The 16404-nt window shown below is 39.0% G+C and overlaps 1 protein-coding gene across 1 annotated transcript; it reads left to right on the forward strand.

The window, feature by feature from the left end:
- Positions 1-12052: 12052 nt before the first annotated feature.
- LOC128354365 (homeobox protein engrailed-1-B-like) lies at positions 12053-15983 on the forward strand. Its single transcript, XM_053314601.1, has 3 exons — positions 12053-12596; positions 14048-14050; positions 15623-15983. Exons 1-3 carry the CDS (start codon positions 12053-12055, stop codon positions 15940-15942), a joined length of 867 nt encoding a protein of 288 aa, XP_053170576.1. The 3' UTR covers positions 15943-15983.
- Positions 15984-16404: the final 421 nt, after the last annotated feature.

Consider the following 16404-nt stretch of genomic DNA (forward strand, 5'->3'; position numbering starts at 1 on the left):
TGTGTGTTTGATTTTTTTTTCTCCTTCCCATCCCCTCAGGAACACACACAAAACAGCTGTTTACACACCATGCCTGTCAATTTAAATGGAAATCATGGAAACAAATATTAGCATGTCTGGTTAGATAAATCTCTATTAAGCTGTTGGTTTATTTTTCCTGCACTACAAACTAACTCTGTCCACCTCAGAAGGGGTTGTGTTATTCTTAAACTGCTTTAAAGAAGACAGAAAATGGCACAGTTTATGTTCATGTATGCAACACAAATGATGAACGGTGCTCTGCAAGAAGAAAGTGTTAGCCTGCACATTCCTGATTGTTCTTACAGTTATGTATGAAACATATGTACGTAATGTTTCAGATTTAGTATTATCCATGCAGTTTAGAATAAGCGGGAAACACATATTTATGCTAACCCAACTTACATTTGGTGGTCAAACATCATTATAATTTGAGGTATATTAGCCTGTTATTAAGATGTTATTAAGATTTAAGATTCAGTTATTTTTGAGAAATGTAACTTCCCAGTAAATGTTCCCAGTGAACATCGTTATTAAACAGCATTTTATCAAGTTAAAACCACACTTCAATCTAAACTGATTTTATATTTACAAACTCTGATTGGTCAGTTAGCTGAAATAGTGACACCTAGCGGTTACTGAGTATAAATGTTCAGATTTAGTGATGTGTAAATTTAAATCTTAGTAAAGTCTAAGTTATACCTAAGTTTGAACTTATATAGTGTAGTTCTGGAAAAAGTACTTTTTTAAAAATTATTTAATTAATTAATTAAAAAAAACAAAGACAGTAAGTAAAAAGTACTTTTAGTGAAACACACTTTAAGTATCAGCAGAGAAAATTGCATCTGCGACTGATAACTATGACATTATGCAACAATTGCATTATGAGCATTTTACTGTGACAGCTGGTCAAGGTTTAGCTCGTTTTAGGTACTTAAACTACAGTTCAGTAGTTTAATCCAGTGATTCCAAACCAGCCTTCTCTAAGGGGTCACAAGCTAAATCTGAAGGGTCGTGAGATGATGAATGTGAAGAAAAGAAGAAGAAAAACGTTTCTCTTTGCCTATTTTGCAAAATATTGGATAATTTGACCTCTTTAAGCTCCAAACATCTTTTTAAATGAAACCATCTGAGAAGTTTAGAGGGGACATGTCTCTCTGGTGAAACCACTAACAACTCAGAGACATCTGAAATGTGAGGCGCCCCAACCAGACACTGCTTTACTGTAAATGGACGTATGCCAAAAAACTTAACCACTTGTCTAATCTATAAAAATACATGGTGTTCTATACTGTGAGTGTTTCATATATAACATTTTAATATGAAATGTAACCAGTAACCTACTATGGCAAGATAAATGTCATGGAAAGAGAGGGTTTGGGCAGTGACTGAAAGAATGAGATGGAGGATTCAAACTGCCAAAATGAGCTTCTTGTGTCTAGACCAGTCTTAGAAATATAGGGTGAGGAACTCAGAAATCAGGAGGGAGCTCGGAGTAGAGCTGCTGCTCCTTCGCATCGAAAGGTGCCCGTTGAGGTGGTTTGGGCACCTGGTCAGGATGCCTCCTGGACGCCTCCCTTTGGTGGTTTTCCAGACATGTCCAACTGGTAGGAGACCCCGAGGCAGACTCAGAACAGGCTGGGAGGATTACATATCTCTCCTGGCCTGGGAACACCTTGGGATCCCTCAGGAGGAGTTGGAGGGCGTTACTGGGGACATGGGTGTCTGGAAGTCATTGCTGTCTAATACCACTGCTACCAAGTCCTAGATAATGGATGGATAGATGGATGGATTGATGGGAGTAAGAGGGAAAATATTCAAAAAATATTCAATTTAATTACTTTCCACCTCTGATGAACAGGTTGTGCAACCGGCTCCTGGACATCAATTGCATCATTGTCACTCTGCTGTTTTCACAGTCCACCTTTATCAAGATGGAAACAGGCATTCCATGTCTGACCAAAGAAATATTAGACACTAAAAAAGCAGACAATCAATGAAGGTTTTTTTTAAGCAGCAGCTAAACGCCCCCCTAAAAATCACTACATAAAGTTTAACTGTTCAGAAGTTGAGTCACTGTTTTACATGACAAAAGTTGAACAAATGATCCCTCAAGACGATGAACAAGATTTAAAGATGATTAAAGTTTGACATTCCTTAAAGATCATTTGAGTATTTTATATTATGAAACAGTAACCAGGCTCACTTTTTGAAAAGATCATTGATCAGGAAATGTGACGTCACCAGCGGAGGCCAGTTAAACTGTTTAAAGATCAAAGCATGATAGTCTTGGAAAGGATCGCAACCCCCACTGCAGACACATTTAGGATGAAAAGTGGAGCTGCTGACACCAACTGAGACATCAACAGCAGTATGTGTCACTGGCTGCCAGACGGATGCTCTCTCACACACACGCACACACGCACACATACACATATAAATACAACAACACGATAGATGATCAGGCTGCTCCATCCCCCTAATCTAAGTGACAGTGAGGGATTGCTGACTGACAGACAGAGTAGTGAAATTCTCTGATAGATGAGATAAGTGGGACAAGGCCTCACATACACGCGCATGTACACGTACACGTACACACACACACACACACACTGGGTTCAGGGGAATGTAGCTTGACAGGCAGCTGAGCAACAGGCATCATATTGGAGTAATGATAGCATGTGTCGCCAGGCACTCTTGCTGCCTCTGCCAAACTGTGTGTATTTGTGTGTGTTGTGTGTATCTGACACCTTCATTATGTAAACTATGATTATATTTTAATTCAATTATGTTAGTATAATCTAATAACAATTCAGCACGTCCAAACATACCAGCCTGCTGCTGCTAACCATTAGCTGAAACGTGTGTCTGGCAGTCGAGAGGAGTCTTCCTGAACTGATTTCAGCAAAGTGTCTGATTACCAGATCGACATGAAAAATCGCCGCTGACAAGCTCCCAGCTCAGGCAGCCAATCATCAGGACATTTTTAAAGCCTCTCCTCTTTCTTTCACTCCACCGATTTTCTCCCTGCGATGATTGATCCACGAGTATCGTCCATGCCTGAGATGCAAATGCCAGTGTGTCATGAGCAAAATATAATAAGTATTATAGGTTTTCTTTTTTGCTCACACAAACAATACCATTTTTTGTAATCATGTAACACAAACAAAAATGATTCCTGTTATTGTATAAGTAACACCCTTCAGTTCAACAATCACTCATAATCTACTATCAAAATACATACTAATTGCACAATGTGTGTGTTGTTAATTGATCTTAAACAAATTCAAACTAAATCAACTTTATGAATCCTACAGTTTAAAAATCAAAACCTTTTAGAGCTCACATGGGTCAAGTGTTTGAGTCAAGTAAAAGTTTTACTGTCATTTTGACAATCGTGAACATTTGTTTGGACTTCAAACAAACAAACATGTTGTTTCATGGATGAATTGTGGTTTGCGGTCTGACTTTTTTTGTTTATTCCCATGTTGGATTTATATTTTATTTCAGCCCCAAGCAACCTCTTCCCCTACCCCTTGTGATATACTTCTATTTATATAGTTAGAATTGAAAATATGGCTTTCATGCACGTGCAACACGGCTAATTTTGCACGTGTCTGATACTGATATACTTTATATAAAGTAAATGTATATTAACTATTACTGTAAAGAATAAAGGAAATGACAAAATGATGTTTCATATTATTGCATGCTAAAATATTATTCAACATTTTCTATTATTCTTATTATCAAATTATGTGCATCTAACCTTACGACCTTATGAAAGAAAACTCCAAATGAACTCAAACACAAGAACTGAGACAGATACACTCCTGCAGATTTTGCCCCAAAGGAATTTATGCTCAGTGTTACAGTTTGTGTGTTGAATAATGATTCAGCCAAATGATGACTCACTCGATCTGTCAGTGCGTACTTTGAAAATTACATCTCCTCTGTGCATTAATCGGCCAAATGAGGGGAAAGAGGATGGACTAGGAAAGCAGTAAGAGGACACGAAGACTCAGCAACCCCTTGAACAATCCCAGAAGCATGTGGCAAGGTCTATGAACTATGGACGATTACAAGCACCCCGCCCCCACCCACACCCTTGTCATGTGCTGATGTGTCTCGAGCAAGTGAGCTAAACAACTCCTAGGCTTGCTTTGAGGTCATCAGCTGCCAACAAGCAAAAACAGTTCAAGCAGAGGTTAGTGGTTTCTGAGCATGACGTCAGGGGGGTTTTCAAGCGTGTGAACACCAAAAACTAGCAGGACCAGACGGAATCAGTGGGTGGGACCTTAAATGTGTTGACCAACTAGTGCTGGTGTTCACATTGATATTCAACTTGTCACTGGCTCAATATGTCATACCCACATGCTTCAAGAAAATCAGACCAACCTGCCTCAAAGACTACCACCCAATGTCAATCATCTCAGTAGCGATTAAGTTCTTTGAGCAGTTAGTTATGCACACAAGACTAAAGTTTGCTTATTGTCCCAACCGATCAAGGGTAGACACCATAGCACACATCCTCCACTCCTGCGTGTCAGCTATCCTAAGGAGCTGGTAATGGACTTAAAAATGAGAGAGGGAAGGAACTAGGCCCACCAATCATCAACAGGTCTTCAGTGGAGAGAGTGGACAGCATTCAGCACATTGGTCTCAACATCACTGAGGGGCTGACTTTGGGGATGCACATTAACTCAGTAGTGAGGCAGGCAAGGCAGAGAATGTTTCACCTCAGACACTTGATGAAATTTTGGGTACCCTTTAAAAAAACAAGAGAATTTCTACTACTGCACCATCAAGAGCATCCTGGCGGTGAACACCATTGCCCGATACATAAACAGCACCAAACAAGAAGCAGTTATGTTGTGGTTATGTCAGATGAACATTCAATAGACAGTGCTTTACACCAGATGAAGAGTGAGGCTAGGAAAAATATTAAAGACCCAAACTACCAAGACAACAACCTTTTCTCTTTGCTACAGTCAGGAAGAAGGTACCAGATTCACCAAGCCAGCAATGAGCGGCTAAGGGAACAGCTTCTACCCTCGGGCCACTAGGATCCTTAATGAGGTCACAGCCTAAGACTGCCAAGAAATACAGTGTTTAACATTAAGCATGAGACATTAGCATCCGGATTCATGAACACATCTGTTAAATGCAGCACATGATTTTCACACAACACTTGTCACCTGCAACACTGGCCTCTGGGATTTCCACTGATCCGTCACTCGCCTCAGAGTCATTAAGATGCACTGAGCTGTCATGGATAATGCCACGCCACAGCTTACTGTTGTTGTTGTTTGAGACACTTGAAAAGACATAAACCTTAAAGGCAGCAGTGGCAGCTAGTTAAAGTGTTTTCATTTGCTGTTATTTGAAGGATCTTTACATCACTGACAGAGTTATGCTTAATAATGAATTGCTTTATGTCATTTTCTTTGTCCTTGATGTTAATAAACATAACTACATACTTTGCTGTTTTGGTAGTTTCAAACAACTTCAAACTGAACTACTTTTTATCCTAAATGTAATCCTTATTTTTGATTTTACACTTTAAATCCAGGACTTCCACTATCATATCAAAAATATCTTCACTTTAAGCCATTACATTTCTATATTTGTGAGGACAGCTGATTGTTACACCCAGAAATACAAGAACTCACACACATGCACACTGATGATATGCAGGAAGGCAAGAAAATGGCAAAGCTGTCAAAAGCACATCTCTGTCTTGTTCTCCGGGCCGGGTAATAATCGGAGTCTAAAGGAGACTATGCGGAGATCGATCACACGCACACACTTCCTCCTTTATCCCGTCAACCATCATCCACCTCTGCCTTCTCCTCCTCCCCTCCTTTTAGCCTGTCATTATTCATGTCCTGCCTCCTCCCTCAGCTTTGTCGTGACAGACAGGAGTTTTAGAGCAGCCGAAATGGCCCCACCGTTCATCATGTACACCATCCGATGCTCTCTTGTTGTAAAAATCATGCTGCTAATATGAAGCTATGAGTTTTTTTGTTTTATTGTTGCTTTTCCAATGTAATACAGATTTATGACTTACAAATGTTCTTCTATAAATTGCTTAATAATAATTTCCTGAAATCTACTCAAACTGTCTGCTTTCCAATCTGATAATGACTTATCCGAGATATCATTAATTTAACAGTGTGTCTCTTAAGAGTTTTTTTTGAACTCTCATGACATGCAATCCATCTTTGCTAATATATGTGGAGTAAAGGTTATGGAAATAAGTCATTGGAGCAGACAGCTTTTATTGTAACAAAGCCGATGAGGACTATATCTTTCATCTCTCCTCTTGCTGATAACAGTGACAGGCTGAGGATGCCAGATGAGAGAGGCGATCCTCAGAGAGTCGACTGAAAGGTTAGAGTGGCCCCAGGCAGCATGGCTGATGAGGAGACACACATGAACATGCACACACATATATCAACTGCCAATCAAAAAGTGCACAAAAATATATTACGACAGCTTAGAACTAGATTTTAATTACACTTTCACAGGAGGTTAACAGTAAAAATCAACATAGAGACAGAAGATGACAAAAGGAAAATGAAAGGATTATAGAGGCCTTTACAACCATGCTTAAATTTTGACCTGATGATGGTGCAAGGAGAAAAGTGAATGGATCACTAAAGCTATTCCAACTGGAGCCATTAATTGCTTTTCTACAAAATTTCAATCCATCCAGTAGCTGTCCAGACATTTTAACACATTATCTGAGTTTCTGCTTTGTAGCAACAGCGTGCAGAGGTGCAGATGGGTAATTTTGTTAACACAAGCCCAGCAAAGTGCCTGCATCGATTTAATTTGCCAATTAGTAAATGGGGCCCATTTATCTTCACCTGAAGCTTCCAACAAACTTTTCAGCAAGATGTAATAAGAAGACTAAGGAGCTATCTGTTGCCCACTTCTCATTAGGACTCTAAAGAGATCCCCTAAAGCTTAATTATTTATCTCCATTAATATACGCTCAATTATTAATGATAGGTGAGGGGGTGTGTATGTGTGTGAAGGCCAAAGATCAACCCTCTTTTACCTCAGCTTCCCTCCTGATTAATGGATGAGTGAGAGGAGCCCTTCATGTATTATTACTGCAGAGAGCTTGGACCTTAGAGAGAGAGACACAGACAGAGAGAGAGAAAGAGAGAGAGGAAACTCAGTGAATGATAATCATCGTTTAGTATGCAAACATGCCCTCTGTACATTTCTGGCATTTCAATAGTTGAAGGTGCTTGTATGGCAGACAGCTGCGGGATGGAGAAACTCTAAATTGAAAACTCATTCTTGTTTGTGAACTCTCTTTAACATTTGTTTCACACCACTACAAATTTGACACTTGTGGCATAAAGTTATGAAATGTCAAACAATGAAAAGATAGAAAACACATGATTTATTCAACAGTTTGAAGCTGATGGCTGCTCTTCATTAGGTTTTATAGCCCCAAGTGTTTAGATTTGTGAGACAAGATGCGATGTTTGAAATGATCAACATATATATTTTAATCTAACAAATTCTTTTTCAGACATTTTAAATAAAACATGCTTTTTGTGTTGGCTGTACTGGCTTTTGTGAAAGAAGAGAAGCATTAATCTTGTTTCAATGTCACTAATTGTCATTGATTAATGCTCTGTCACTGCTTTGTAACTCCTGTTGGTGTTTGGTTATAGTGAAATTATGGAAACAGTTCAGTGTCTTTCAGCTGCTTTACTCTGACATCTAGTGGACAAAGCCAGCAATTACAAGTAAGAATTTGTTGATTTGTTGGAAACAGTTGATATAAATGGAAATCTCCATCTGGCATTTGAAAATCTTAAACTTACCACTGAACATTTTTTAAGAAATGAGTGTCATTGTCAGGAATAAAAATTGTGCAAAATATGTTGGGTAAAAAGCAGCATAAAAAGCAGCTCTTTTTAGTGGCCTGAAACATTCCAAGTTTAATAGTTTTTGATATTATAATTCATTACTTAAAACTGTATTACTTTATTAACTTTATTACTTAATTTTTCTGGTATTTTAGGTGATTTTGCTTATACAAATTACAAATAAGGGTTAGGGTTATCAATAATTTGCTAAACTTGTATATATATATATATATATTTAACCTTTTTTCATTAAAAAAACAAATTTACTTTAGTTCATAAAGGTTGTACTCATGTAGCTTTGCCTAAAGGAATATTTAATGCAAGCAGTGCATACTTTTTAAATTAAGAAGTAGGTTCCAAGGATATTTTAGTGAGATTATAATATTTTTAACTATTTCATCATTCTTATAGTTGCCCGAAAATGAAATTCCAGCTCGATGGGAGGAATTGAAGCCTTCATTTCCCCCTTTTCTGCTGATCTACAGTCTCCCTCATTCATACCAAAATAATAATTTTCTTTAGAAGATTAAGGAAAAATCTTTTGAAATAAACACATCTAATAATCTAAATATATCTACATCTAAATATAGACTAAAACCAAGACAGAGTTGACACAGGGTCAAACATGAATGTGCCGTTTACACTTCTGTCACTAGATGTCACCAAAGTCCTGTGTTTGCTATTGACCTTCCAGCTGTGGATGAGTCTCCATAGTGTTTCCTATCAGGACCACCCCCCATACACATTTTTGACCAAGTTAGGATGGTCCTTCTTTATACTGAGGGCAGGTGATCATTTAAACCTTTGCTCTGTAAACTCAATACATTCTTTTATTTTGGAAAATAAACTAAACAGCTTCAAGACTTGTACAACATCCTATAAGACAAACACACCTTTGGCTGTAATTAACTGACTGTTCAGCCACAATATAGAAGATCATGTTACACTGCTCGCTTGGTTCAGATGGATGCAGAAATCTGTGCAGATGGAGATAATGAGGGGCCCTGTTTGTTCTTCTTCCTCCACTGGGTGACAGCACAAGCATACAGCTGCAGACAGAAGCCACCCACAGCTTCACAACTTTTCTCTGATCACAGTTACTCATCTGAAACATTTTTCATCCATCTGACCATGTGAAAAAGATAACATTTTCTCTTTGTTTTTTCTGGTGGTGCAAACAGAGGAGATTCAACTGAAGTAAAAAAAAAAAAAAAAAAAAGTAAATTTTAAATTTAAAAAAATATAAAAAATAAAATAATAAAAAAAAAAAACTCTGAGAAGCATATTTGGAGTGGACATGAGCCCAAAAAAGTTAAATATGCTTTGTCGCCATAAAAGAAGTCTCAGGGCTAATTGGTCACTGTTGTGGGGAAGATTACTGTTATATTCATTACTGCAGCTTTTTTTGGGGTGACTTCTGAATTCACTTTGATCACTTAAGATTTGATGGTGATGCTATTGTTAGTATTTTAATATGGATAACATTTTTATTAAAGACTGAAATATTTTGGGTGACCAAAATGACATTTTATTTTATTTTATTTTATTTTTTTCATTTTTTACAAGCTCCTTTAAGTAATTCATTTTGGGAGTTTGGTTATTTGATTTTACTGCAGTGGACACATCACACCTTTTCATTTCAAATATAGGCCTAATGAGTTTTATTGATGAACCTAAAATACTTTTTTTTACTTTATGAAAAAGTAACTTGGAAAAAAGGTACAATATCACACATCTGGTCACACAACAACAAACAGCTGTGGAGTGATTCAATTCATAATTGGAGGCCAATAGTTTGCATGGTGTAATAAGAGTGTTGGCTGTTATAAAGGGTTCCGTCTAGTTTTATAGGCCTGATAACAAGCTAGAATAATCTAAAGACAATAAAAAGAAAACTAATGCAGGATGTAGGGCAGTTGTGTAGTTTATATTTGTTTGGTGTTTGTTTCATTGAATCCTTCACACAGGAAGGAAACAATCAGCTGCGTCGCCTGAAAACATGAAAACATGATTTTCTTGTTTGTATCATAGAAGTAATTTCAGGTACAATACACACACACACACACACACACACACACACACACACACACACACACACACACACACACACACACACACACACACACATACACACACCCTTCCTTTACTTTACTTAGACGGAACATCAGCTCTGTGTGTGTGTGTGTGTGTGTGTGTGTGTGTCTGCTGAAGCACCCAGTACTATATAGGCTACTCAATAAAAACGGGGCTGCGATCCGTCAGTGCATTTATCATCCTATTACAGCGACAAATCCGACTCCCAATACATGAAAGGTAAAATGAATCACCAACGTTAAGCCGTCAATAAAGTCATTTCTGCAAATGGTGTCTCCGAGGGCCCCCGCTATTATTCAACAAGCTTTATCAGCACCTTGGAAATAGCGCGGGCCCCTGCTTCACTTTGATTAAGGGCCCTGCCAGGGACCGGTGACAGCGTTTTTGACTCGGGTTTTATTCAGCCCTCTCCCCGTGATGAACACCGGGCTGATCGGGCGGAATGAAGACTAATTAAAAGCTATAAATTATCTCTTGCAGTCCCTCTCAAGGAGCCTCTCTTTGCGGCGCCAGATAAGAGCAGACTGAGTGCTCATTTACGCACAATGGCGCTGCGGCTAAACAGCATATTGATACTGTCCTAATTGGAATTTAATTAAGTAGCCATGGCTTCCCACTCCGGCCTGTGGGATAAAGATTTCACTGTGACCGTGTTCAACATCAACACGTCCCCACTTTCACGCTGTTGCTATTATCATTATTAATACTATTATTTCAATTCGCCAATTAGAGTTTGATGGCCGTTTTGTTCTTTGTCTGGACTTTTTTTTTTTTTTTTTTTTTTTTTTTTAAACAAAACCACTGTTTATAATCTGGACACATTCCTGCTTTCAAGGCCTCTTTCTGTTTTTATAAAGTTCAATTTAATGTTCCTCCTTTATTTTATTGAGTGGATGTGTTTTTGTGGTGCTGCCAAAAGCGGGATTATCCAAAACCTGAATCATAAACATGGCCTAGATGAGTCAAACGGGAGCCGAGACGACGTGAAAAATGCCAATGAAGAGAAAAGAAAAGGGCTGAAAATGTCCAAATAAACTCTTTTAGATACGTTGATCCTTCTGAAAATGATTGGGTTTTGTTTATGATAGGGTTTATTCTTTTTTCTTTTCTTTTTCTAAAATAACGTTTCATGCGTTTCACCCTATCGCCTTCATTTTAAGAGAATTAATTGTGCTGTAGGTGTTGGCCTAATATAAATGGGCACAAGCCAAATTATTAATTATACATCTAACGCCTATAAAAAAAGCAAGACAGGAAACTCTAGAAGACTATAGGTACACTTTTAAAAAATTCTCATAGTTTAAAGTAATTTCATTTATATATTTTTTTCTAAATTTAACTTCAGTTATTATTCTTAAAAAAAAAATAGTCTGCATAAGCAAAACTATCATTTAACCACATGAATTTCAATTCAAATTCACATTTTCCATAACTTACAGTGTTCCCGCGTGGCATTCTCACTGACGGCTCTCTCGCTCTTGTTTTTGTTGTTTTTGTTTTGTTGTTTAAATGTGTATGCACGTGCGCTCTCACCCGAAATCGATCCAACTATACGCGCGGGCTTACTAGGGGCGCGTGCTAGAGCTCGGTGCGTTTCTAAAGCCCTAATTGGACGTCGTCAATTGTGACAGGGACGATCTCCGCAGCTGATTGGTCCGCTGCACGTGTGTACGCGCACACTGGGTGTAAGAGAAAGAAGAGAAAAAAAACGTTAGAGGGGAGATAACGCGGTTTAGAAGAGTTTAGGAATACACAGATATTATGCTGCACCGGGGAGAGGCACGGACACTGGTTCTAACGGGGAGCTGGTCGCTATGCCAGGTCTCGGAAGACTATTAGGAGACGACATGTCGCCGCTGTAGGTGATATTAGAAAGTAACACAGGTATTTATTCCTTTTATTTCCAGCGAGAAGGCTTGTGTTTTTTTTGTTTTTTTTACATGCTGACCGTCTAAATTGGATACCGACTGGGGGCGGGAGAGAGAGCGAGCAACAAGTGGAGTTTAGTGTGGAGAGGCTGAAATTTTGTCACCGTCGCCGGCGACATGGAAGAGCAAAAGGAGCCCAACAGCGGCCGGGACTCGACCGAGGAGGAGAGCATGTCCCTGTCGCCGAACCTCCCATCCCCTCCCATGATTTTACCCCACCAGGCCGCCCAGCAGGCCCACAGAACCACCAACTTTTTCATCGATAACATCCTCCGGCCGGACTTCGGCTGCAAAAAGGAGGCGAGCTATCGAGAGCGGAGCCAGACGCCGGGTAGAGAGAACGTCAACCCGCTGGTGGCGAGGCCGCATACCGGTAGCCTCTGCCTGGACTCCAACTGTAGCAGCGACAGCACCTCCTCCTCTTCTTCGCCCTCTTCTTCCTCCTCGTCGTCGTCGTCTTCCTCGCCGTCTTCCAAGCAGAACTCGTCGAAACAAGGCGAAGCGGCGAGCAACGGGACTATGAGATATGCAGACAGCCCCTCGTCTATAATGATAGTGAGTGGCAGCAGTGCAGCTTCTCCGCCCCCAACGAAAGAAAGCCAGCCGCTGTTGTGGCCCGCTTGGGTTTACTGTACACGGTACTCGGACCGGCCCTCATCTGGTAAGGCGCTAATAGTCCCATGAATATAACATACAGTACATAGTATGAGTGTTTCTCATAGCAGCCATGGAATCAAGCCTTCATGAATCTGACACACTTTCTCTAAAGTTACTCTGATGACAGGCAGTGAAGGTTGGCCTATATTTAATGCTTATTTCCCCCCCTTTTTTACTCCTCATCCAATCTCTTTTATAAAAGCCATATTTAAGACAAAAAACAACAGACGTTAAAAATATGAATATAAAAATAAGGTGTGCAGGGAAAGTAAAATATCACTGAATAAAATAAAACTATATATATATATAGCTATAACTCACCCTCTTTCACACACATGCAAACACACATATTTACGCACAATGAAGCGCATTATGAGTTATTGTATGTCCCATGAAGCTATTTCTTACAATATATTTACTATTGAGCTGAACAGCAAGTGCTGGAAAATCAGAGGAATCATTTTCAGTGCAGTGATAACATAACACCAAAAAGTTCCCTTATCTCTCTATATAAATAAATGTTGGCCTTTATGTCTTGTGTAAATTGTCTTTGTGTTGGGAGAGAATAATATGATCTCTTCCCTTCAGTAAAGACATATTGTGTTCACTAAATGTTATCTAATAAGCTGTTAAAAGTTGACGGTTGTGTAAAATGTAATCGCTAGAATATTGTGTGCAGCTGTTTGGTTTGCGAAAGTATTGATAGACTCAAATAGCTCAAACATAGTAATTCTATTAGAATAAAATTAAATACATTTAGAGAGTTGCAACAATAATATATCAAAAGGCTAATTTACGAAATAGTATACATAATATTAAAAACGAAACAGTTACCTGAATATAAAATATTGTATTGCTATACTATTATAAGAGATAATACAACACTACACTGAGCAGTTATTTCAAGTTCAAATAAAAAATAGAAGATTATTGTTTAAATGCCTCATTTGGTTGTTTTTTATTCGTATTTGACGGATATATATTAAAAATAATATTTACAAAGCTTGTTAAATTCAGTGTGTATGTTATATTGAGGATTTGACGTGTTAAACGTGTTAAACACACAATACAAAGTCACAAAATGTTAATTAGTCGACAAAAGTGTATTGTGATCAATGGTGTAAAAATCATGTGTAGACCAGTGTTGTGTGTGTTTGTTGATTTCGTTTTAGTGTCTATAATAGTGTAGGCTGGCTGGTTGTGAGATAGTATTCATTGAGTGATAGGAGGGTAAAGTTTGGGGGTTAAAGGGATGCAGAAGCCTGCTCTATACACCACATGAAGGGCTTTTAAATACTCATCGTAAAAATAACAAGTCCTCACTTACTAACGACGATGTTTAAAGTGGATGATGAACAATCACAGTGCTGTTTAGTGTTTGGTAACGTGTGTTTGCTCGGCTGTATAGTTTCATATCACACATACATGAAGGTGATGATGTCACGTTGTTTTTAGCGGGTCATTTTCGTGATCATAATAATGAGTTAGAGCTGATGAAAGATGGCGGCACACCCCCCTTTTGAACTTTTTATTAGGATATATTTTGTTCTATGTTGCTAGTTATTTGGGGTTTGTTGTGCGTTTGTATTATTTCTGAAGCTTTCTCTCAGTGTTGTGTGCTGTGAAGCTGTTGGATAAAATGTGTGTGAGCCGGGTCTGACTGCACAATGCATTTACTGCTCTCACTCACATATATCAACTATGAGTCTAACTACAGTAACACTACAGAACACGTTGTGCTCTAATGCTAATTAGCTGTGTGACAAACTCACTATTACTGTCCTGATAGAGCTTTATTAAATGAGGCCAGACTGTACCTCAGCACAGCTGTATGTACATGTTTCTATGAAGGAATCACACCTGGGTGGATTCCATTCACTCTATCACAGACCTGGAGCTTTGTGCAGAGAACACAGTGCTAATGTTAACCTGTGTTGTCTGCGCAGACACTCCGTTTATTGGATGTGAAGCGTGGCAGCGGGCTGCTGCTTATTTTGGCCCAATCACAAGTCAGATATCAGGGCCTGAATGGACTGCAGACAAAGGCCCGCCTGCCTCTAATGTACCAGTATTCCATGTTTATATCACATATATACACTCACATAGATATGACACTTTTTTCCCAATGATCCTATTTATGCAGCTATATTTGATCCATTCTTTCACTCTAAAAATAAAACACATTTTAATACTTAAAGGTGTGAAGGGTACAACATATTGTTGGATACTTCCTGTATGAAACGAAGACACCTCATTTATGTCCTCTGCTAATTGGCTGAGTTCTCCTCCACACACCTGTCACCTCGTCTTTCATTACATATGACTTCATATTAGTTGATCAGTAATTAATGGTCATGCGTGATAGTGTCACCTCTTTAACTCTGCGTGCGGGTGAAACATCCACATGGCTATAAAAATACATAATAATAAAGTCCAGTTTAAAATGACTGTAATTCCGCCGTGTGTGTGTGTGTGTGTGTGTGTGTGTGTGTGTGTGTGTGTGTGTGAAGCATCACTACTATTTCCAGCAGCGAGCCAGAGAGGAGTGTGTTATCATGCTGCACTATTTATTCGCGTTGTTAAAGTTTACGTTTTCATGTTGAAAGCTCATTAGAACTCAACCCTGGTTTGGGTGGAGGCCCAAATAGCAAAGTGTGGCTTTCTCTCTTCACCATGTAACCTCAACGAGCCCAAATGTAACGTGATATATTTTAGAGAGGAGCCAATCACATTACTGACTAATCATCAAATGATTCAAATGAGAAGTTCTCTTTAAAAATGTAAGACGGAGCGCGTGCGCCCTGTACACACTGACCCAATCACTCATATGAAAAGACTTTGATGTATTCGATCATATTGAGCAGATAATAAGACGCTTTCATCTGTCATCAGATATATAAGAAGCAGCTTTGATGCTTAATATTAGCGCCTCATATGTAACATGTGCTGCAGGCCAGGAGTAAATATTTCACATGTGAGGGGTTCAGCTCTGACATTTACGTGTTCGTGCCATTGTTGTTTCTACACCAGGCCCGAGGACACGGAAACTGAAAAAGAAGAAGAGCACCAAGGAGGACAAGCGGCCCAGGACAGCCTTCACGGCCGAGCAGCTGCAGAGACTGAAAACCGAGTTCCAGGCCAACCGGTACATAACGGAGCAGCGGAGACAGTCTCTGGCCCAGGAACTCAACCTCAACGAGTCCCAAATTAAAATCTGGTTCCAGAATAAGAGGGCCAAGATTAAAAAGGCCACCGGCTACAAGAATGGCCTGGCCCTGCAGCTCATGGCTCAAGGACTTTACAACCATTCAACGACCACCGTGCAGGAGGAGAAGGAGGACAGTGAATAGAGACTCGGACATTCCCTGCTGAGGGTCTCACTCTTTTGGAGATAATGAGAATATTAAAAAAAAAATGGACAAGAGGAGGTGGAGGAGTAAACGCTATTTAAAAACACAGATTTCTGTTTATGGTAACAGTATATGGACATAATTATATAAATGAACGATCGTTATTAAAGTTTATATAGCCACTGCAGTTATCATGTTGTATACAGTATATTTAATTTCAGGTGTGAGCTCATCTCTCATTAGGTCACTACCTGCTGGACATTTCCATCCTTTCCGTCTGTCGCTCGTTGTTTTTTTCTTTTTTTTTCTTTTCTTTTTTTAGGATGTCTGATTGGCTCTTTAGGGTTTTTTTGTTTTTTGTGGTGTCCCTGTCCCGCATATTTCCTTCAACACATCAGTTCGCAGACAAGCCAAAGATTTTAATATGTTCACATGTAGTCTGAAATAAAAAAAAGAGAGAAA

This window comes from Scomber japonicus, chromosome 24 (assembly GCF_027409825.1).
Source record: "Scomber japonicus isolate fScoJap1 chromosome 24, fScoJap1.pri, whole genome shotgun sequence".
NCBI classification, from domain to species: Eukaryota; Metazoa; Chordata; class Actinopteri; order Scombriformes; family Scombridae; genus Scomber; species Scomber japonicus.

What these genes read in the sequence shown, in the direction of transcription:
- LOC128354365 (XM_053314601.1), top strand. Translation starts at nt 12,053, where the DNA reads ATGGAAGAGCAAAAGGAGCCCAACAGCGGCCGGGACTCGACCGAGGAG.